At 34.6% G+C, this 23,180-nt stretch overlaps 1 protein-coding gene across 2 annotated transcripts; it reads right to left on the bottom strand.

The window, feature by feature from the left end:
* Positions 1–3,173: 3,173 nt before the first annotated feature.
* LOC107800439 (uncharacterized) lies at positions 3,174–20,854 on the bottom strand. 2 transcript variants are annotated; one of them, XM_016623608.2, is made up of 7 exons: positions 20,658–20,852; positions 16,225–18,270; positions 16,084–16,138; positions 15,652–15,797; positions 7,802–7,888; positions 4,902–5,030; positions 3,174–3,484 (listed from the first exon to the last, which is right to left on the bottom strand). In XM_016623608.2, the coding sequence occupies exons 1-7, from the start codon at positions 20,724–20,726 to the stop codon at positions 3,386–3,388; spliced, it is 2,631 nt and encodes an 876-aa protein (XP_016479094.1). In that variant the 5' UTR covers positions 20,727–20,852; the 3' UTR covers positions 3,174–3,385. The 2 variants fall into 2 exon arrangements, with proteins under 2 accessions (XP_016479094.1, XP_016479095.1); XM_016623609.2 differs by lacking the exon at positions 3,174–3,484 and adding an exon at positions 4,207–4,412 and having other exon boundaries at positions 20,658–20,854.
* Positions 20,855–23,180: the final 2,326 nt, after the last annotated feature.

A 23,180-nucleotide genomic window follows, 5' to 3' on the forward strand; every position in this document is an offset into this window, starting at 1 on the left:
CATCCTAGACTCGCTTTGAATTGAAAAGACAGAGGAGGAGATCCGGCGAGTTGAAGTTTAACCCTTTGGTCTGGCTTCTTCAAATATGGCTATTGAGATTAAATGGCGAAAATGGAAGGAAATGATGAGCTTCGTAGTACAGAGGCAGAACGGATGGCCATGCATGCCATGGATTTGAAAACCTCAAATGATTTGAAGTTTCATTTTTGGGTTAGGGTTTTTGGATTTGGGACTTTGAGTTTCAAAGGCGAAATAAGTAAGGATTCAGCGAGAATCATGGGTAATGAAGGCAAAAGGAACGTTTTCTAATCATGATTCATGACCTTGCACTAATTAGTGCAAGGTTTTGAGTGATTGACGGGTCTGAGAGTTTGAGAGAGATGAGAGAAGAAGGGGAAAGAGGACGGGGGATAGAGGGGAAATGATTTAGGGTTTGAGTGATAGGGGTTAAAGTTCAGAGATGGAATCTGAGCAGTTGATTATTTAGATCAACGACCCTGATAATTTAGGGATTAAATAATAAAAATAAAGAATTATGGAGGCCATTGGATCTTCTTGTTTTAACGATTGAGATTAAATTCAATAAGGTTTAAAAATTAAAGGAAAAAGCTGAGATAAAATGAGGGTCGTTGATATGTAGGATGGACGATTGGGATCTGTTGTGTTTATTTTGTGAGTGATAGAGACAGGTAACGTGGCATACTTTGATTAGTTCAAATGGGTTGGGGCAGATTGCCAAAGTGGAGAGAGGGGGTTGTTTGGACTGGGTGCTTTTCCGAGTAGGGCTTGGTATTGGGCCAAAATTAATTTTAAAAATGGTCATCTTGTGTTTAGTTGGAGATTTGCAATTGTAGCCTTTTAGTCTTTTAACTCTTTTAAAATTAATTTAAATAAACTTAATTATTTTTAATAAAATATAGTAAAATTATAATTACCGGACATACTACTAATTATTATAATTAATTATTTATGAAATACTTTGTCTTCTAAATTATAACACTAATAATCTAATTAATCAGGATTTGAGAAATAATTCATTAAATTAATTATAAATCCTAGATGGTGTATTTTAGAAATTTCCTCAATGACAAAAGTAGTAAATATATTTATAATTACATAATGTTAGTACTAGGTTATTAATTTTGAAACTAATACTCAATCAATTTTGTAAAATAGGTATTTATTGATAGAAAATACTTTCAAAACATTCATTGTAAATTATTAAGTATAAATAAATTAATTTTAAAAGAGAGAGTTAAAATTGGTCGTCAACAGCCAGGAATCAAGATTTAACCACAAATCCTGACAGATTACCAGAATTTCAAAAAAAAACTTATCTTGCCACAAATCTTGATGGATCATTAGGATTTGTGACCAAATTCTGACAGCTCGCCTAAAATTTTGACCATAAATCCTGACAAATCACCAGAATTGGGCGCAAAATCTTGACGAGTCACCATAACTTCTGTTTAAAAATTTCACCAACACGTTTTTGCTTCAAAATGATCTAAATCAACTCTAGATGATTCCAAATTTGATATACAGCCTTCTAACATAATCCATATAATTTTTAGTGGTTAAATTTAACCTAAATTGGGGTGTTGGGTCATTAGAGATCGCTAGGAATAGTTAATCCCATCTTGTGTCTGCTAGATTTGTTTCAAATGTATTTTTAGTTACTAGGGATAATAATTAGGAATAAGCCCATTACTAATCGGGATATAGTAATAAGTAATTATAACTATACCATAATAATACCCAATTGAGTGAGTTAATCTGATAGAAAACCCCATTGATTAGACACATGGAGGAGGTGAGCAATCTTAGGTTTTTCCTTATTTCAATCTTTTTCCTTAGTTGTTTAGCTTGTTTCTTATTTAATTTCAGTTTTGGTTTATCCCAACCCACTTTAAGACAGATAATTAGCAATATACAAGATTTGAGTATACAAACATAGACTTAACCACCTAGATAATTGTTCCTCGTGAATTCGACAAAATCTTATCAGTATAATATTGTGACAATCGATTTTTTTCTCTATTCAGAGTACGGTTAAGAGTTACCAGATTTGAATTCAAAATAAGATTGATTGATGATAAAAACTCGATAATGCTTATGGTTCGCTCATTGTATCAGATTTATTCCAGAATATGTGTTAGGAAGTTAGAACACCTACGTGCTGATAAACAAAAATTACCTCGACCGAATAAGAGTAAATAACAATATCGAATCAGGCCGCTCTTTGCCTTGAAAGAGCTCACACGCGGCTACCAACTTTCCCGAAATAAGGGGAGATGTGATGCTTACTGTTCACGGAAACATCCGACCTATACTATAGTCAAGTCGTTCGCTTATCTTTCCGATCTCCTTTCCTTCTATTTATCAGATTTTTGACTTCGACCCAGTGAAAAATGGGCTGATGGTGTTAGCTAAGAAAGGGGGAGAGAGGAGAGCCTTAGGGTACGCTGACTTCTGCATTTTTGCTTAGGTTATCGAGATTTTCAATGGTGGAGTGTACAAATACATAGAAATGAGGAATGATACTAGTACAAGAAACTTTATCTTTTCCGTTAGCGATTCCTATATATTCTTTCTTGTATCTTTTTTTCTTATTACAGCGGTTAGCAACAATAGAGACTCAAAATGGATATTGAGAGAAACAAACTCAGAGATAATTCGCAATAAATTTAATTTATATAGATTTTAAGGATTTTTTACTTACAATTTAAGCCATTTTAGCAAGTTACTATTTGTTATAATATAGCAATCAATTATTATTAAATGAAGTTACCTATTTGTGTAAATATTTTTATACTTTCGGCACATAACTCAATCAGCTACTACTATAACTTTGGCAATATAAGACAAGGAATCAGAATCTTCAAAGTCACTGTCAACCTACAGTAACACTTTTTCTTTAGCAGATTAACTATTATACTATAACAGGAAAAAAAGGCTATACTCTTAACATAGGTGAGATTATATTTTCTTTTTGCTTTTTTGATCCAAAAGGATGAAGAGAATACTTTTCATTGTCCTATTAAAAGCGGTTTTCCTCTATGACTGATCATCATTTGTAACTCCTGTAATTTAATCAATTCATCGGTTAATTTGCTTTCTTAATCATTTTTACCTAACTTCACTGCAAAATACTACTAAAGCCCACAGAACACTCAAGTAAAACTGCATTCACTCTATCCTATAAATACTGGGAACTCTCAAAATTCTCAGACATCCATACAGTGAATAGACGATCATCTTTACAATTCGGGGGTTGAACTGGAAAAATAAAATGAAAGAAAACAGAACGGAACGCATATGTTACAAATTATCCAGAAAGTGCAACGATAAAAGACAGCACTTCCTTAGACTCATCGAGAATTGTTCAAGCTTTGATATCCTGACTTTGACTTTCCTTCAAGATGTCTATATACCGCTTTACTTCACTTTGATTAATCTCAAATGAAAATGTAAGATCCCTTACCTGCAATTTCCTCGATCAGATTAAAACACTGTACATATCCCGATGGACATTACAGGAAAACTAAAAGAGAAAATTACTCAGCATGTATAATGCAATTTTGTCAAAGCTTATAGTTGTGTATTGTGTTTTCAGCTTGTTCATTCAAATAAGCTCAAAAGACGACATTAAATACGAAAAGCAACCATTGTCGCATAACTTGGACAGGAAAATTTTCTACAATCATACATTGTGCAAAGCACGGCTTGTTTCTTCCCCTCCCCCCCCCCCCCCCCCCAAAAAAAACCAAGGGCCAGTTTCACATTTCGCTCTACTCATTACCTAACAAAAGAAAAATACCCCCTTCCATTTGTCTCTATATGTACGTAGCTGTTCTCACAAAATATATCTTGTTATAAAAAATATTGTGCACTTCAATATATGCATTATTATAAGTTTACAAATAATGTGCAAACCAAATAAAAATATGGAGTATCAGAATTTGGAATTTCAGAAAGTCATTTGTATGAACCAGAGACTATCTATACAACACACGAGTTTATAAACTATCATGCTCACTCTGCATGTACACACACACACATACACACACACACAAAAATATATATATATGCATTAGGTACTGATGAGCCAAATTTTCAAACCTTTCTGTCACTCAAGCTGCAGTGGTTCATTGCCCAAAGTATAAGGTCTATATTCAATAAATGATTAATCTATTATGGTTTTACCTGAAGTTCTAATCACAACCAAAGAAAACTACATCTCGTAAAACAAAACTGAAGCTCTAGAATTAAGGACAGAAAATGAACTTACACCACAAATTTTATGCTGAATAGAATTTTGAATGTTATCTGGCAACTATTTGCCTATGACTTGAGAGCGACAGATGATTTAGCAGATTGTTCAAAATCATAACCACAATTTTAGCCACCAACTGTGCCAACAAATTCAACATAAAAATTCATTGAGGTGGGAAAAAAAACCGACGAGTAAGTTTCACTTGAAATAGCAAAGCTCAAACAGCTCAAATGTCAACTCATAAACTCTATTTTACGGAGGCCTCACCCATAATTCCTAGAAACAAGAAAAGGATAAGGGTGACAAACGGTTCTACATCGATCATCCAGGTTGCAATAATAACCATCAGATGACTACCTAAGCTTGGGATACTTAGATCAGGAAAAAATGATTACCTACGCTTGGGTTTAGATAATTCAGTCATTACCTTTTAGTCCCAAACTGGAAATGAGAGTCGCAAAAAATGGAAATTAACTAAGGTCACATGATCAGCTAAGTTAAAGAACAAGCTAATATGGTAGTTAACTCAGCGATGACAGGAATAATATACAATTTGCTCAGAAAATAGACGCAAGAGGTAGACGACTCAGAGCTAGCTTCAGTTGTCATCAAATAAGAAGCATACCTCAATGAAGGAACCAGAAGTGAGGGTTAGACTCTGTTTAGGATGTACTTCTTTGCCGTTCACATGAATTGAATATTTTCCAACATTCCGCAAATGGAATAGTCCACCCATGTCCATCTTTATAGTTGCCTATATAAGCAAGTTACATGAATATGTCACTCCATGGACACATAACTGTACAGCACGCTTGCAGGCATACAATCAAAAACTGCTTCTGCTTCTTCCCAAAAGCACTTTTTTCCCCAAAAAAAGCTTGGCCAAATACTTTAAGCTAGGAAAAAAAAAGTACTTTTGAGAAAAAAAAAATACTTTTGGCCTCTTGAGAAGCAGGGGCGGCTCAATGGTAAAGCCACTCAAGCAACTGCTTGAGGCCCCACATCTAGGGGGGAGCCCAAAATTTTCTGATGCTGTATTAAATAGTTATATCTGTATTTGATGAATTTTTAAAAAAATATTTAGTATATTAAAAAAAAGTATATTTTTCATAAATAAGGGAACTATGAGACCAATAGAGATAATTTGGTAATAAGAATAGTTACTTACGTGTGAATATATGTCTTGCCTCCTTTATATACTATCATTATTATCACATGGCCCACGTTACTTTTATTACTTTCTCTTCAAACTGGTTTTTACTTAATCTTTTATATTCCTTTCCAAACTTATAAGTCCACTGTCTCATAAAATATTCTGTCAAACATGATAGTTGAAAGCAATTGCGAACTCTTTTTTCGTCAAGCTTTCTTGGAATTGCACCAAAAATATTGAAACAGCAAAAATAATATCAAGTTATCCATGACTATTTGTTAAACCAGGTTCAATTGTTCTATACTTTTCTTATTACTTTGCATCTAAAATTTATTTATTTTTTATATCTTTTGTTTGTAAGTATATGTATTATCTTTTTAAATTTATTAGAATTTTAATATGTCAACAAGAAAATATGAATCCGCATATTAAAAATACCAAAAAAGAAGAGAAGAATTGAAACTTTAATACAATCCCAAGAAATAGGAAGAATTTATGGTAGATAAACAAGTCACTAATATAATTGAGGTAGAAGAAAATGAAATCCAAGAAGAAGAAGAAGTTGGTGAGAGTTTAACAAAGATCTTTTAGAAAATTAGGAAATCCTAAAAGAATTGAATAATAATCCTAGAAAGTAGAAATATATATAATCCTAGTTAAGAAATCGATTATAAATAAATTATTAAAAATTTTACATCTCAAAAAGCTAGAAAAATTAACTTCAAAATAAAATTTTATTAAATGAGTTTTTAAATGAGAAAAAACTTAGAGCCCCTTGTTGAAGTTTGGCTTTAGGCCCCGGATACCGTTGAGCCGCCCCTGTGTGCATGTCAAACATCCATTGAACCTTAAATATTTACCTTTCTATCTATACTATCATAAAAGCACAAAATTCTAACATGAAATATTGGACCATTTCATTCTTCATAAGGGCATTCAATGCGGGATAAAATTGTGATTAAAATTAAATGTAGAAAAAAAAACTTCATTATTTCGTTGTATTAATTATTTGATCAATTCTAATTAATATAAAACTTTATCATTTCCTTGTATATGATATTATGAAAGCAGTGAATCTCATTCCCAAGTTTTTATTTCAATTTTTCAAGAGTTTTAACACGTTAGGGAAAACAGTAACTTTTTAATTAATAAAAAGATTCACTATTTCTTAAGGAAATCTGTAAATACACTCTCAAAGCCTTTTTAATTAATATAAAACTTCATTATTTCCTTCTCTGGTGACATTAGGAATGAAGTGGATCTCCTTTTTAAGTTTTCAAAAAATTTTATAACAATTTTCCAAGCTATATTTCCTTATACTCATTATTTGACCTTTTTAGTTAATACAAAAATTTATTATTTCATTATATGGTGACAACAGGAAGAATTTCAATTTTTCAAGTTTTTAATTTTAAAACTTTGCCTATTTTTTAGGATTTCGAATTGAACTATTGAATTCATCTTCTATAAGGAGACTTCCACTTAAGATAAGACCCACATGCTTATCTTTTTCCCTAAAAAAGTGCTCTGGCTTCATCCCGACTCCCAATTCAAGAAGAGCAAATATGGGTTATCATGTCGTTATGCTCTTCATTAGTATGATAGTCTCAGCCCACTAAATTGCAAACGATGTTATACATGTCTATACATCCAGGAATCCTTTCAGACTACATTCATATGCAATTTATTTTTTTTTAAATAACTTACCATAATTAAAGAAACGGGGGAAGCAAGAACATGGTAATTAAATCACTTTTGTTTAAAAAACAATTAAATCACTTATGTTACAATAGATTGCTAAGGTCAAATAGTGTTGTTACTTCTTATGCAATCAATGTAAAGGGTTGACATGTAGTAGTACAATCATGTGATTGCCCGTCTAGAAGAGGTTAGTTTTCTACTTGTTCGTTATATATTGTTCGAATTCAAATTCTGAAGTTGGTCAAAAAGTACTACTTCTAGCATTATTCTCCAAAAGATCTTAGGATATGCAAAGGCACTAACATTTTATATATGTTATTAAGCTCTATGTTACAATATGTGAAACACATGTACCAAGTGACTAGTATGAGTAAAGGAACAGCAAAGTATACTGCAGTCAGCATTGAGATTTACAAATACAAATTTGTTGAAGGTTAACATTAGCAAAAAAGGTTTAATTACAGAAGATAGTGAGCAAACCAGGAAAAATGGAGCAAATGTTAGTTAAGAAACATAAATGTAAATTACATAATCACAGTCGGTCAATTGTTCCATCATCTATTACTTTATTTGCTAGAAAAACAGATGAACTAACTTAAAGTTATGGAATCAATTGAATAACTAAAAGAGCTCATTATGATTAATACAGCTAGAGTCCAAGCTGAACATACCTGTCGTCTAGAAATTTTATGATGGCGACTTTCTCTGCCCAAGTCGATGTCAACTTTAACATCTGCAGATGCTCTTCCCAGTAGCACCTGAACCCATAAATGGATGACCAATTTTTTTGTAAAAACTTTGAATCTTCAAGGGAATGCAAGGGGAAAATGGAACTTTTATTGAAAAGCTAGGCTGTAATAGCTGATTCAACACTTTCAGCAACATCATCGATACTCTTAATCTTTTAAATCACTAATTCAGTATTTCCAGCTTTCCCCTTTTACCTATGACCTAGCAGTAATAATTGCAACATTAAAATGGGAGTAAAACATTCTTCGAGTATGGACATCTTGCAACAGCAAATATAGCTTGTTATTTCCTCTCACTGATTGGGTTTCCATATAATCCAAAGACAAGATGTGACAACCCTTATTGACTCTGCTCCAAGTGAAAATGAGCCAGGCGTGATTATTAAGCAGAGAGAAGAGGAAGTCTACTGGGCAAAATGAACATTCCTAGATTTAAGAAAATCATTCAAAAGCCATGCACAATGTAGCTCTCTGTGGTTTTTTATGATAAGGCTAATTCCCCACCATACCTTCACCATCTCAGTCAGGCATTTTCCCAACTTCTTTTTTTTGAAAAAGTAACATATTTGTATATAAATAAAAAAACTACAACTGTGGAGTCACCCATAATTACAAGGAGGCCTACAGGAGAGAAACACTCCTAATCCTTTGTCTTCTCATAAGGATTCCAAGATATCAAAAATAGATACATGATTTCTAAATATTCTCCTTTACACCAAAATAAAAAAGAACTAAACATTTCATTTTCATCTTCTCAGTGTTACTGTATTTATCTTGAAAGCATATTTGGTTTGTTTCTTCCCAAATTGTTTCCCAGATGCAAGTTGGAACAATCTTTCATCTCTTTATGACCGGAAAGGTTGCCTTCTCAGTTCCAGCATGTTAGAACTTCAGGAATTCTTCTTGACATAACCCACAATATTCCCCTCAAATTGACGAATATCCTCCATAATCGAAAAGTCACCTTACGGTGCAAAAAGAGATGATTGATTGTCTCTGCCTCCTCTCCACATAAGTAACATCTAGATCATAGTTGGTATCCTCTATTGATCAAATTGTCCTTAAGCAGGCCACTTTATAAGGAATTTTAACCTTCCAAATCAAATTCCATGGCCAGCAGCCAACCTGATTGTTTGAGATGCTAAACTCTTATATGTTGCTTTAACTAAGAACTTCCATTTGTTGTTTCGTTGCCATGTCACAAATTTTCAGCAGTAGAGGTCCCTTTGAATTGTTTCAAGATCTTGTAGAATTCTGTAAGTTTGTCAATCTCCCAATCATTTAGTAATCTTCTGAAGGTCAGAATCCAACTTTGGTTTGTCCAAACCTCTCCTACTGTTGCTTCCTGTTGTTGGTCCAGTAAAAGAAAATATCAGGAAAGAGTTGTTTCAACGATCCTTGACCTAACCAATTATCCTCCCAGAAGGATATTCTAATACCATTTCCTACTCTGAAGTTTGACTTATTCATGAGCTTAGGCCAAAAGTTTCTAATATACTTCCACAAACTGACCCATATGGATTTCTCACAGGCTTGGTTATCCATTTTCCTTCCATGTCATATTTTTCGCGGACTACCTCCTTCCATAAAGATTGTTCTTCTGAAGTAAATTTCCATAACTACTTTATCAACAAGCTTTGATTCTGGATCGTCAAGTTCTTGATTCCCAATCTCCCTCCCTTTTTGTTAATTGTGAATTTTCTTCTTGTTACTGTTTACTTCCCATAAGAAATTTCTTTTCAAAGTATCTATTCTATTCACCACATTCAGTGGTATTGCGAATAGAGACATCGTATATGTGGGAATTTGCTAGCTTCTTCTCATATTTCTCTAAGACCCCATTCCATATCCTTGACTTGTTTTTGGCCCCAAAGACATCCTCAAATACATTGTATGTAAGTTCACAATTTTACCTCCAACAATTCCAGCCAAGTTTTGAAGCTCATTCACCTCATTAACCGGATAAACAAAACTTTTATTCCCCAGAAATGGCTTCAAACATGATAAAGTGACCCTCAATATTTTTAGGTATTCTTTATCAGCTTCACAGAACACAAGGGTGTCATCTGCATATTGTAAATGGGAAATCTCCAGGTGACAACTTGCCTTAGATTTCAGCTCAAGCCCTTTATCCTATTGTCTATCCGAGCTGTCTTCGACATATCATTCAATCCTTCAAAAGTGCGCACAGGCATACTTGTGCCTCACGGGCGAGGGGGGTGCCCTAAAAGCTTGATAAGAAACTTGGCACTAGCCCTCATCATTTTTTTATAAATCAAAACATATTTTCCCCCAAATTGCAACGGGGCAAGTGCACAAATAGCCGATTTTGGGACCTCTATTTAAGGCATAGCCGAAGTTCATAAATATTTTGTAAATTTGGCTACTTCAGAATCAACTTCATATATACATGACTAAAGGGCAGGCCCGGTGCACTAAGCTCCCGCTATGCGCGGGGTCCGGGGAAGGACCGTACCACAAGGGTCTATTGTACGCGTCTTACCCTGCATTTCAGCAAGAAGTTGTTTCCACGGCTCGAACCCGTGACCTCCTGGTCACATTGCAGCAACTTTACCATTACGCCAAGGCTCCCCTTACATGACTGAAGCTGCAAAATCCGTGTCTAAAGTTACAAATTTGTCTGAAGCTTGGCATATTGCTTGTGCAAGGCTGCAAGCAAACTTCAGTCATTTTTGTCAGACCTTCAAACATGCACGATTGAAGTTTGACTTGCCAAAGCCAAACTTCAAACATTTGTCTGAATTTCAGACATTTATGCCTAACTTCATACCCAAATTTTAGATGAAAGATATACTCTTTTTCTATTTTCTGTAACTCCCTTCAGTGGATACTTAATTGTTTTGGTTGTGATGGTAAGCTAAAGTCCTTTGTTAGTAATTCTAATCAATTGGTTAATTTGGTGACAGTAATTTCGTTCATATGTTTCTCAGTTTATGCACCAAAACTTTTCTCAGCTTTCTCTCTCTAAAGACATTCTTAAATACCTTGATTCTCTTATTCCTCAGTTATTTCTGAGTTCTAGGCTAAGACATTTGTTGATCACTGTGTGCATCCTTCACTAAGTGTGTGGTTTAGCACATCTAAGGTATCTTTCCTTCGCAACAGTTGCTTGAATTACCCATAGAGCATCTGAGTCTATTCAAAGAGAGTTAGTAATTTATCGCCAAAAGCAAAGCATCTCAGAGACCACAAAGGTCAGGCAGTATACATAGATTGTACCATCAGCCAATGCAGCAAGTTCAGCAATACTACACCCCTACCATGCTTTTGACAACAGCATTTATAACAATAGTAGCAGCTCCACGACAAGGTTTTCTTTTCAGGCGAAGAATAAACTGTTCTTCACTATGTACTATACCTGTTAATCGGGCCGGGCTGACCCGGTTCAGCCCGATAATGTAGCGTGGGGGACGGGCTGGGACGGGTTGGGCGGGGAGCAGGTTTCAAACGAACAGTTTTTTGATACCGGTGCACCGGAACCCGCTAAGCCCGTTAACCCGTTAACGGGTTGTTAACGGGCTACAGCCCGGTTCAGCCCGTTTTTTAACGATTTTTTTTTTTAATGGACCAACTGAAACTCCTGATATTGACACTTGTATTTCTGATCTACACAAACATTTAGAAACATTATATAATTATTATGCTAATATTGTTGATGCTTCTTCTGCTGTAGATGCAAATATTCCTTCAAGTTCAGTTTCAACATCTGGGACCAGTGCTTTGGATGATAATGATGGTGTTGAAGATTATTTGATTTGGTCTACACTAGGGGAGCATCAACAAACCAGTAGCAGGAATATTGATGGACTTCAATTCTACTTGCAAAAGTCAGCAGAGCCCCGCACAAAGGAATTTCTACCACTGGGTTGGTGGAGGAGCAACTCAAATAAATTTCCTGTTCTTTCGGCCATGACTCGAGACGTGCTAAATGTGCCGATTTCAACAGTCGCATCAGAGAGCGCATTTAGCCAAGCAAGGCAGCAACTAGGAGATACCCGTCATTCATTGGGTAGCAACGCTTTAGAAATTCTAGTGTGCTTCAAAGATTGGATAAGATCATAACGACGAAATCAAGGGCGTGACGAGATAGATGAAGCGGAGGACCAAGAAATTGGAGATATAATGGTTTATGGTGCTGATTCAACCAATGCCGGAAACCAAGAACCTCATGTTGACATGGATGAACTTACAAAAATGATGCAAAGCATGTGATGTACTATTTCTTTCTTTTTTTTTATAATTGTTGTAAACTTTTAATTTGCAAGTTCAAAAATAACAAAATCAAAAAGAACTTGCAACTTAATTTGAAGTATTATATATTATTCAATAAAAATATCAAATGAAAGTCTTCGGAGCTTGATCCTTACATATTGCCAATTGGTCTTATTAAATAATTTTTTGTAGCTACTTACTTTTAAATTTCAATTTTAAAATTATAAAATTCAAATTTTAAATTTAAAACTTTAAACTTCAAAGTTTAATTCTAAGCCTTAAAAATTTTCAAACACTTAAGTATCAATAACATTGAATAAGAAAAACAAAATTTACTTTTAAAAAAAATAAAAAATTCCACGGCCCGCTAACAGCCCACTAACAGCCCGCTAAGCCCGAACCCGGACGGACAAAAAAAAACCCGAAAAAGTACAGTCCGCTAACTCAGCCCGCTAACAGCCCGCAACGTTAAACGGACGGGCTGATTTTTTTTGTGTCCAGCCTGTCCCAGCCCGCCCGTTAAACACCCATACGATGTACTCATTGCCTGCAAACTTTACTGAGACCCAGTAAAGCCAAAGAGCATATTCTTCTAATCCCTTGTATATAGAGAGTCCATAAACAACCTTTTAAGTGTTGCCCAACAAAAAAAACTATATAGTTTTACTTCCCTAAGAAGGAGGAGGAGGAGGGAGGAAGAGTAGGAGTAGGATGTCTTTGTATGAAGTTTGCCGACTGACTACAAGTTAAATAATTTGAAAAACTGGATATAGCTTAAATAGCAGGGTGAAAACTGGCTACCGGGTGCAATTCCTACAATTGCAACTTACCTTTAATGATTTACCGGGTGCTAAAGAAAAGAAGTCTTTAACAAAGGACAGTGGTGTTGCGGCTTCTTCAGAGAACATCAGTTGTGACGGTTCCCAGTGAATCGGAAGAGGAGGAAGTGTAGTCAACCGCTTTTCATTGGATCTGCCTGGTTTTGAGTTACTTGACTTGCGTTCTAATAGCTGATGGTGGGTTTGCTCAAATAAATCTAGCATCAGTGTTCATTGTGATTGTAGTCTTGAATTGTTGAGATGAACAAAATAGAGAACTGAGAATAATGCACATGCTCAATCATTCGAAATGGGAGGAACGTCACAGAGTACACAGGGGAACATGCAAAACTTAATTAGTTGCTTTGTTCAATGGCTATAGGGCTATGTGGGGACTTGGAATAATAAAACGGAATAGCAAAAAAAGAAAAAGCCTTTTCTTGGAATATTAAACCGCCATTTGTAAAAAGTATAATTAATGTAGTTTGAAGTGAGTAATTATTGTTGTGGTTTGGGAATTGTGACAATTTTTATATGTCGTAATTATTTTTTGTACACCTAATATATTATTTTTTGAAAAAGATACATTTAATACATTATTAATTTATAAAAATAAAAAATTTAAAACTTCACCGGGACTTACGCCCCACGTCTCGAAGCTTCCACCCCACCCCGTATTAGATAAAACATCTTGCCTCATGCTCTCGCTTTTTAAAACTACTAGTCTTAGAGTGCGCGCTTTGCGCGTGTAACCATATCAATGAAAACAAAGCTTTAAAGAATTAGATTAATATTATCCATCTGCTTTAATTTAGTTTAACTGGATACAGAATTTAAGAAAGCAGGAAAGGAAGACTTTTAAAACTTGTGATCTTCCACATACCATAATATTTGAGTGGCTATAAAAGTTAGTCATTGAGGATAAAATAAAATATTCATGTTTATTTATTTTTAAATTTAAAAGTATTATTAATTTTTTAAACGAACTAAAAAGATTTAGTGTTATTCTTTTTGGAATGAATAGAGTATTAAATAATATATTTGATCTCAGAAAAGAAAAAAATCTTGCACCACAAAAGTTCTTAGATGCTAAGAGTTTAGTTAATTGAAAAATAATTTTACTCATGTGATGAATTTGAAAAAGAACTAAATTTAATTTTGTTGCTAATTAGTTAATGTAAAGATTTAGTTATTTCTTTTCAACATTAAAGGTAACTTAATTTAAGCACTTGATTATTTTTTCCTCAACATTAAATGTAATAACTTTTTTTCATTATTCGAATTTTAAATATTAGCTCATCACAAAAAAAATATTTAACTTCAATTATAATTTTTTCTACTAAGCATTCTACTCTCAAAGAATAAAAAAATTGATTTGACATTTTTCTTTTGAATCTTTATTTTTATTGACTCTTGCCAACAATTTTTTCTCTTTTATATTCTTAAATATTTTTATTTGTTCTAATTATTCAATGTAGTTTTAAAATAATGCCTTACAAAAACCAATGAACAAAAACTTCCTTTTGAATGGGAAAATAATTTGTTCGACATGATTGTGTTAAGTATTCAATTTATAATTAAAGTGAACGTTGAACCGTGAAATAGACTTTGTTCCAAAATGAACTGTTATCGTATGTTCCTTCTCGTATTATCTTACTCTATAATATGTCCGTGTGCTTTCTATTCTTTCCCGGGCCCGTAATTCCTAACTAATTTCATCTATTTATTGATTTCCTGCTAATTCAAATAATTTCATCTTTTAATAAATGAAATAAGTTAATTCTAAAGTTATAATACTAAAAACTTTAACGTGGAAGGGTTCAAATAAGGAAAGGATACACGTAACTTGAAATCTTTAACAAATTTTAAGGTCATAAATTTTAGAACTTTCTGCATAATTCAAATAAAGAAAGATTTAATGCTTAAAATTTTAGTTGTTTTCTAACTCCTAAATTTTAGGAAAAATTATCAAATTACGGTTTTGTCTAATGTGAAATTTATTTTTAAAGGGTAAAAAAGGCGAACGACATTTCGCTAAGGGCCTTCGTGCTTTTAATATTATAATAATATAGTTATAGATATAGATATAGATATAAAAAGATGAACAAAAAAATATTATTAAGTGAAAGGTAGTTCACATATAATATAGAAATGTGAAATTGACTATTGAACAAATTATTCATCATTAATTGATACCGTGACATTTAACTATTTAAATTATATTTTTGTATTTTACTTATTTTGACCTCAATTAGCGATTGATTTATGCTGTCCAGAAATTAGCACCTCCACTATTTCATTCACGTTATTTAATACTAACAATTTGTTTGACAAATAAAACATTTAGTATCGAAGATACTGTAATTACATAAGCTAAATTTTGTTGGACTTTGAAGTCCTAAATAGTAGGAATCTTTCCATAATTCAAATAAGGAAAGATTTTAATAACTAAAATTTTAGTTGATTTCAAAGATCTAAATATTAGGAAAAATAATTAAATGACTATTTTATCTAGTGTGAAATCAATTTCTAAGGGGTAACAATGACGAATGACATTTCGCTAAGGGCCTTCGTGCTTTTAATATAGTATAGATACATGAATTATGCTGATAGTATATGTTAGATGATCATTTCAGACAAGTAGGATCAATAGGGAAGCATTTATTAATAGTCTAGTATGGTATTCTGTAATTGAGTTAGAATGCATTAAATCAATCATACCGCCGATTTTCTAATAAAATGCTTTGAGCGACGGCCAGCTAAAACAGCAAATGCTCCATGTGCAGCAATATCTCTCCGTTCACAAGCATGATCAGCCTGCTCCAGCCTGATGATCGTTCTAGGATCTTCAACCTGATACGTTCTGACTGGGGAAAAAATAAAGAGACGGACAAAAGGAAAGAAAACAGAAAATATACGGTAAGAGAGTATGCACCAACAGAGGGTTGAAAATCACAAATAAAGAAACTACAAAAGAGCAAAAAACCCGCCAAAGAAGTGGAGGAAGTGAATGAGTAGAAAAAGTAACTATAAGCATAATACACTAAGTGATGCAGTAGAAACAAAATAATCAAGACTAGATCAGCTCTTCATAGAAAGTCATTGAAGTAAAAAAGTAAATCATTCAATAAATATAATCAAACTGGAACCCACCTCCCTTACTAGAATATATATCCTGGTTATTTGGGCTCAAATCCATATCAAGGATCTGTTGGATGATGAAAGAAAATGGTTAAGGTCAACAAATACCTATGATGGTAGTAGAAATTCATACACCAGATAAGAAGATCTCACCAGAGCTTCAACATCAGAAAAGTAGGGTATGTCCTCATCACTCTCATAAAGAAACTCTTCCGAATCTGATGAAAAATTGTTTGGACTTGCTTCAGGGATTGTTGTTTTCATGAGGACAGTTTCAGCAAGTATAGGTTCATTCTTTTGAAAGATGGTGGTAGTGCCGTGTTCCTTAGTGCAAATGGCTTTCTTCTCCAAGCACTGGGAGGCATCAGCATAATTCCAACTGAGACTTTTTCCATGTTCATCCTTTGCGATATTTTCTTTAACAGCTCCTTGGCAGGGATTTACTGCACTAAATTTTCCTGAAATGACTGGTCTTGGACTATCAGAAGTGTTCAGATTCCTCCGCAGAACATGTTGGTTATTATCGTTGGGCAACTCATGCTTAACTTTGTGATCACTATTGAACATTTCCGATTTTGATGGCGGTTCAATCATCTGATAAGAAGTACTGTATTCCGAATGACTATTTTGGTTATTTTTCTTCAAGACAGCTCGTCCATCATTGGTCCTTTGATTAATGGACAAATCTTTGACAGACGAGGATAATGGATGATAAGTCTCATCATATTTCCAATGTGCCATAGACAGAAATGATGTTGACGGCATCCGAACAGGAAGAAAAACATCATCATTGCTAGGAACTTCTGGGTCCTCAGAGCTTAATGTGCAACAAATAACTCCACCACGCATTTCAGGAAAAGCCGGATTGACGGTTAATGCGGAGGATAGCATTTGAAACTCTGAACTGGAAGCTAGAGGCTTATCACCATATTGGTACGCACATTTGTCACTGAATTCTCTGGGACAAGCATCATCAAGAATAGTAAGCCGTTCGTCTGGAGCATTTGAAGCCTCTGATACACCTTTGTCAAGCATGTCACCTCCACCAGCAGGACAATCCAAGAGAAGTGAGCTCAAGCCATCAAAATAAGACTTATCGATCGTTTCATTTCCATCAGCGCCAAATAGATCTTCCTCATCTGAAAAGTTGAGCAAAGATTTTGACAACTCTGCTAAGTAGTCATCAGTACTAGGTGCCGAATTTGTCAGTTCATCACATGACATATCGTCTCTCACGTTGGACTTTGAACTTACAACACCATATCCTGATGCAACTGTTTTATTCGTACTGCCATCAATAGCAACTACAAAAGTATTCTGTACATTCAGTCCTTCCTCGAAATCAGGCAGAGCTGGGATAGAAATATCTCCAATTGTACTCCAATCTGGCATTTCAGGTGGAGTAGGTGAATAACCAAGGTTGTCAAATGACAAACCACAATGTGGAACTGGTGAGTTAAAGACCTGGCTTTCAAATCCAGAAGAGTTTATCAAATTATCATCACATTGACCTGCCATAGATGGCAAATTAGGTTCTAAAGCCTCAGCTTCAAATAATCCACAAACAGGCAATTCCTTCAATTGGCCCAATTCTCCAACAGTGCTTTGATTCTCAGTAAGGGCAACACTTTCTTCACCAGCATTATGGAAGTCCTCAGGAACATTAAAGCTGCTAAGAGGAATGTCTCCATTATGATTGCGGAGTCCAATCGGAAAACAAGGAGAAGCAGTAACACCATCACTAGCACAGACGCAATCATCAAGCCCATGTTCCAGAATGCCATTGCATATGACGTCAACATTTAATTGTTGATTACCAAAGGTATCTCTTATTGAATCTATAAATACACAATCCACAGACTGAGGCTCGTCATTGTTACCAGCTCCACCAAGAAAATTCATATCCATCGAGTCAAATGGGTCATTCCGGATTCTCTTACGCATAGCATAATAACATGAGCGGATACTCTCACTTTTTCTCTTCATTAAAACAGATTTTTTACTTTCCTTGGAATTCTCAAACCTATTACATTTCGGTGTCGATGCAGAGTGGTCAAACTCAATCATGAGTGCTGATGCTTCAGCGGAAACAACTGTATCATAAAGGAGAGCATGCCATCGATCTTGCAATTCTTGAACCGTAAATCTCCGGGAAAATTGAACTGCACCTTTTGCAAGTGATTCCAAAGAAGCACCAGCCTGGAGTAAAACGGGAAAATGAAATCATGATGCCAGGGCAATAAAAAATAAAACAGCAGGATAGCTATCTCATAATTTTTTATCAGTACAATCCTATGATGGAAGTAGAACCACCAACTTACTCCTACGCTTCGAGGAAAAATTATTATTGGTACAGAATTAGAAAAGAGGAATTGCTTGCACATCTATAACTAAGAAATTGGATGCTTATTTAAGCTTATATCTCATTGATTCTCATTTCCACTTCCTCCAATTCCCAAAGCTGATCTTCCAGACAAACTTTTTCAATTGACATGTTAAACAACTCTAAGCATGCTTTTGTCACATTACGCAATTATACATCAACTAAACAAGGAGGCAAGCTCTCCTATCTTCTAATCACTTCTAGTCTGGGCTTCATAATGCAATTTGAATAGACTTATCTTCTATATCTTTTAGTTTATACAATTTGAGAAGCAATCAGAGGTTTGTCCAAATAGGAATATTCAGCATGAAATTGGACATCCTTTCTTCCTTGTCCATTAACATAGTATGTGTCTTTTTCCATCCCAAAAAGAACAACTAAACCAATCACTTCACTCCCCTAGCATACATTCCTCCATAGATTGGTCCCTGGAAACCCCATTTCTTCCCATAACAAAGAACCACCCAAAAGATCCTTGATTGAGCTATCATACCTCATGGCCGATTGAAGAGACATAGTAGTAAACTACTTACAAAATTAAGTCAGATATAACTTAAGAGCTACAATTTAGCTTGCTGTTAGGGCAGCTTTCAATGAGTCGTCAAGCTAAGACAATGAGAAGGCAGCATATCTTTTTTCTTTTCCTTTTTCGGTTCTTGATAAGTAAAGATCTTATTCATCAAGGTAACCACCCAGTAAGTGCTGGCACTTTACAAGGGCCCTGTATACCAAAAGAAGGGGGATATTCCCTGGAAAAGCAACTTATCTGGCATTGCAGTAACAACCAGATAACTAACATGTTCATATCAGCTTAACAATGAATACAAAGGATCTTTTAGTGCCCTCGAAACAGTGAGAGAATACTACTGTATAGATAGCTGACAAACTTGGTAGATGACTCGGATTGATTCTCCTTTTTGTTTTTTGTTTTTTTATAAGGTACTCGGATTAATTCATATTAACAACTTTTTTTTAATGATCGAGAAATCAGTCTGGAGCCGACTTTTGGGCCAATCCAGTCTTCGAAACTCGGGGATGATGTCCCCCCCCCCCCCCCAACACACACACACACACCCTTCTCCACTTAAATACCAGAGTTAGGGCTCGAACCTGTGACTTAAGGCACAAGTCCCTCAACCTTTGCGAATTGAGCTAACCCTTGGGGGATATTCATATTAACAACTTTTACATACTTTTGACACCAATTTGATGTTCAATAATGAAACTTTTGACTTATCAAAGGGGGAAAAGGGCTTAACAATGTGCCAAACAGTCCTATAGGCCAGGCACTAGAAAGTTATATCCGTAGTTTTTACTGCCAAGTAATGCTTCATGCTAAGTACCAGTTCAATTGATTACTGCAATCTCATATCTTCAGACTCATAATAAACAAAGTTTTCATGCATATACTCTGATATGTATCCCAGCATAAAAGTCACCATCTCAGTCTTGAACTCTCACGAAACTAAAGAATCTTGAAGCACAGATACTTCATGGAAAATCTCTTTTTGATAAGACAAGGTAAAAAATAAAGAGTTCCAGACTTCTGGAACTAAAAAGCAAAATCAGCACAATAAAATTAATAGAGAAACAAAATCAATAGAACAACATGAGGAGCTCTCTCTTTGAAGACCAAAACATTCAGCAAAACTCAGTTCTACAAGATACTACCCACTCTATTATTATAAAATCAGCTTTATTTCCTGTACAAAGTCGCACCAGGGCATGAACAGAACAAAAGGGCTGGTGAGATCGCCCGAACCTCGACGCAAACCCCAGAACAACTTTTCAAGAATAAACTCCAGAAACAGAGAAACAAAAGCTAAAAACACATTACTATTGCCAGCCTCAATGCTAAATAGTTGGGATGGACTATATGAATCATTTGTATCCATTCCGTTCTACTGGACATCTTACATTACCAAAAATAAAAATATGAAAGGCATAAATTCATGGAGAGAAAGAAGAAAAAAAACAAGAAGCACAAAAACAGACTAAAGCTATAACAGTTCAATTACAAACTAATTGGCGTCCACTGTATGAATACTCTATATCCATCTATTTGGACCGTTTAAAAGAAGGGAAAAAAACACAAGAAGCATAAATAAATTGTAAACGTAAAAAGAGTTGGTAAAATAAAAGGGAGCTAGAAAAAAAGAGCATAGAAATTCATGGAGCCGTAGACTAGGCAATGGTTGAGTACCTCAATGGCGTTTTTAAGCAAAAGGTCATCTTCAGGAATCCAATGAGAAAGTGGAGCCAGAGCTCCCATGGCTGCTGCAACTTTGCAAAAACTCCCTCTTTCTGTTCCTTTCCTCGCCGCGCCGCTTTCTTTCTATATAAACTCACAGGTCATTTTCTTTTGCTTTTTGCTTTTTGCTTTTTGCTCTTGCTCTTGCTCTATCTCTCTCTAGACTATTATGTGAGAGATGGGAATTATTACAAAATAGTTTCTTATGTTATAAATATATTATATTATGATGTTGATTTAGTACTTTGTTGTAAATAAGCTTCCTCGAAAAACTTATCTATATGATACTATGACGTAAACATGTTTATTTATTTAGTACTCTATTGGAAATAAGTCTCCTGAAAAAGCTTATCCTTTCGGCATCCCGTTATAGATAAACATTACCCCGATAGAAGATTATCCATATCTGATATAATAAGCTTATCCTTTCGGTACCCCGTAATGGATAAACATTACTCCGGTAGAAGATTATCTATATCTGGTATAATGAGCTTATCCTTTCGGTACCCCGTTATGGATAAACATTACCCCGGTAGAAGATTATCTATATCCGGTACAGTAGCAGCTTGCAGAAGCATCTTACACAGCAGCTTGCTTTCTTCTATAAATAGAGTAAATTTCAGTTCATTATGTACATAAGTTTGAAATTTGAATAATATATCAGTTCTCTCTATACTTGTCTTTACTTTACAGTCTTTATTTTATAATACGTTATCAGCACGAGACTCTGCCATCTCGAGCAAATACTTTGAAAGTATCAGAGGTACGAACTTTTTTTTTCTAAATAATATCAAATCTTTCTAAACTTGAATTTGTAGCCCTGGATATATCGGGCAAAAACTACATGTTTTGAGTGCTTGATGCTGAAATTCATCTTCATGCGATAGGTCTAGCATACACCATCAAGAACAAAAATCAAGCATCAAACCAAGACGTACAAAAGCAATGATATTCCTACGTCATCACCTTGATAAAGGCTTGAAAATGAAATATCTCACTATTAAAGATCCAATCATATTGTGGAATAATTTGGAAGATAGATATGACCACCCGAAGATGGTCGTTCTTCCACAAGCACGTTATGATTGGACTCATCTAAGGCTACAAGATTTTAAATCTATCAGTGAGTATAATTCTGCTATGTTCAGAATTATTTTTTAATTGAAACTATGTGGTGGTAATATTACTAATCATGATATGTTGGAAAAAAAACTTTCACCATTTTTCATGCCTCGAATATGCTCCTGCAGCAGCAATATCGAGAGATGGGATTCAAAAAGTATTCTAAACTTATCTTACATCTTCTTGTAGCCGAGCAATATAATGGGTTATTAATGAAACACCATGAAAGCCGACCTACGGGTTCTTGTCCATTTCCTGAAGTGAATGAGACGAACTTCTACCAAGCTAAACGTGGAAGAGGATGTGGCCCCAGACGTGGTCATAGTCGTGGTCGGGGAAGAAACACTAATCATGGTAATAATAATACACCAAAGAACCCTCCTCACCCCAGCAGTGGAAAAGGAAGGAACAAAAGCATGAAGCGGTGCAAGCAGCAAAGGTACAAAATGCATGTTGTAGATGTGAAGGAAAAGGGCACTGATCACGTACCTGTCGTACGCCAAAGCACCTGGTTGAGCTATATCAAGCCTCCCTGAAGAAGATAGAGAAAAATACTGAAGCAAATTTTATTTCTGATGATAATTTAGACTTCATGCATTTTGATGTAGCTGATTACTTTGTACTCCCGGAAGGAGAAACAAGTCATGTTTATCGGTGATGAATCTGTAGAAATGTAAATATTTTAATTTTTGTTGTTTATAGTAGATAGTATGGTTATGTAATTATTGTATATAAATAAAAGTTATGCTTTCTTAATGATGTTTACTATCATATTTATTTTGTTTATGAAGAAATTTTCTCTCATGATACCAGAAGTGTGTGAGTAATATTTGATAGTACAAAATGTATCAACAACTCCTGAAGAGCTAATTGTTTGTCTAGAAGACACATGACACAAGTAGTGCCTGAATAATATTTGATTGTGGACAATAAATTGAAGGCCCCCGAAGAGCTTATATGCAAATTTGTCATTCATATTATATGATTGTGGTCAAAACATATGTTGTAATAAACCAGAAGTTTACTAATACGAATGGCTATCATACTGAGACTATAAATAATTGAAAGATTGAAAATCTTCATGTTTCCACAATCATAGAGGGTAAAATAATATGTACGTGAGAAGTTAACCGCCTTATTATTTAATTTGTACTATATCATGTATCACAGTAAATCAGAAGTTTATTAATACAAAAGCAATCACAGTGAATCAGAAGTTTACTAATGCAAAAGTTTATGCCATAGTAAACCAGAAGCTTACTAAGAGATAGCATATGCCATGATAAACTTGAAGTTTTCATTTGCCATTTTTAAATGAGCTATTTGAGAGTTCAGATAAGCATATACTGAAGA

This window comes from Nicotiana tabacum, chromosome 9, assembly GCF_000715075.1.
Source record: "Nicotiana tabacum cultivar K326 chromosome 9, ASM71507v2, whole genome shotgun sequence".
NCBI classification, from domain to species: Eukaryota; Viridiplantae; Streptophyta; class Magnoliopsida; order Solanales; family Solanaceae; genus Nicotiana; species Nicotiana tabacum.

Bases quoted from the DNA above. Each gene is read 5' to 3' on its own strand.
- LOC107800439 (XM_016623608.2), bottom strand. From the start codon at position 20,726: ATGGGAGCTCTGGCTCCACTTTCTCATTGGATTCCTGAAGATGACCTT. The intron at 7,889-15,651 runs GTATGATTGATT...TTATGGGTTCAG, and splicing joins ATTTTATTAGAAAATCGGCG to GTGCTACTGGGAAGAGCATC. The intron at 5,031-7,801 runs GTATGTTCAGCT...TTGCTTATATAG, and splicing joins ATAAAATTTCTAGACGACAG to GCAACTATAAAGATGGACAT.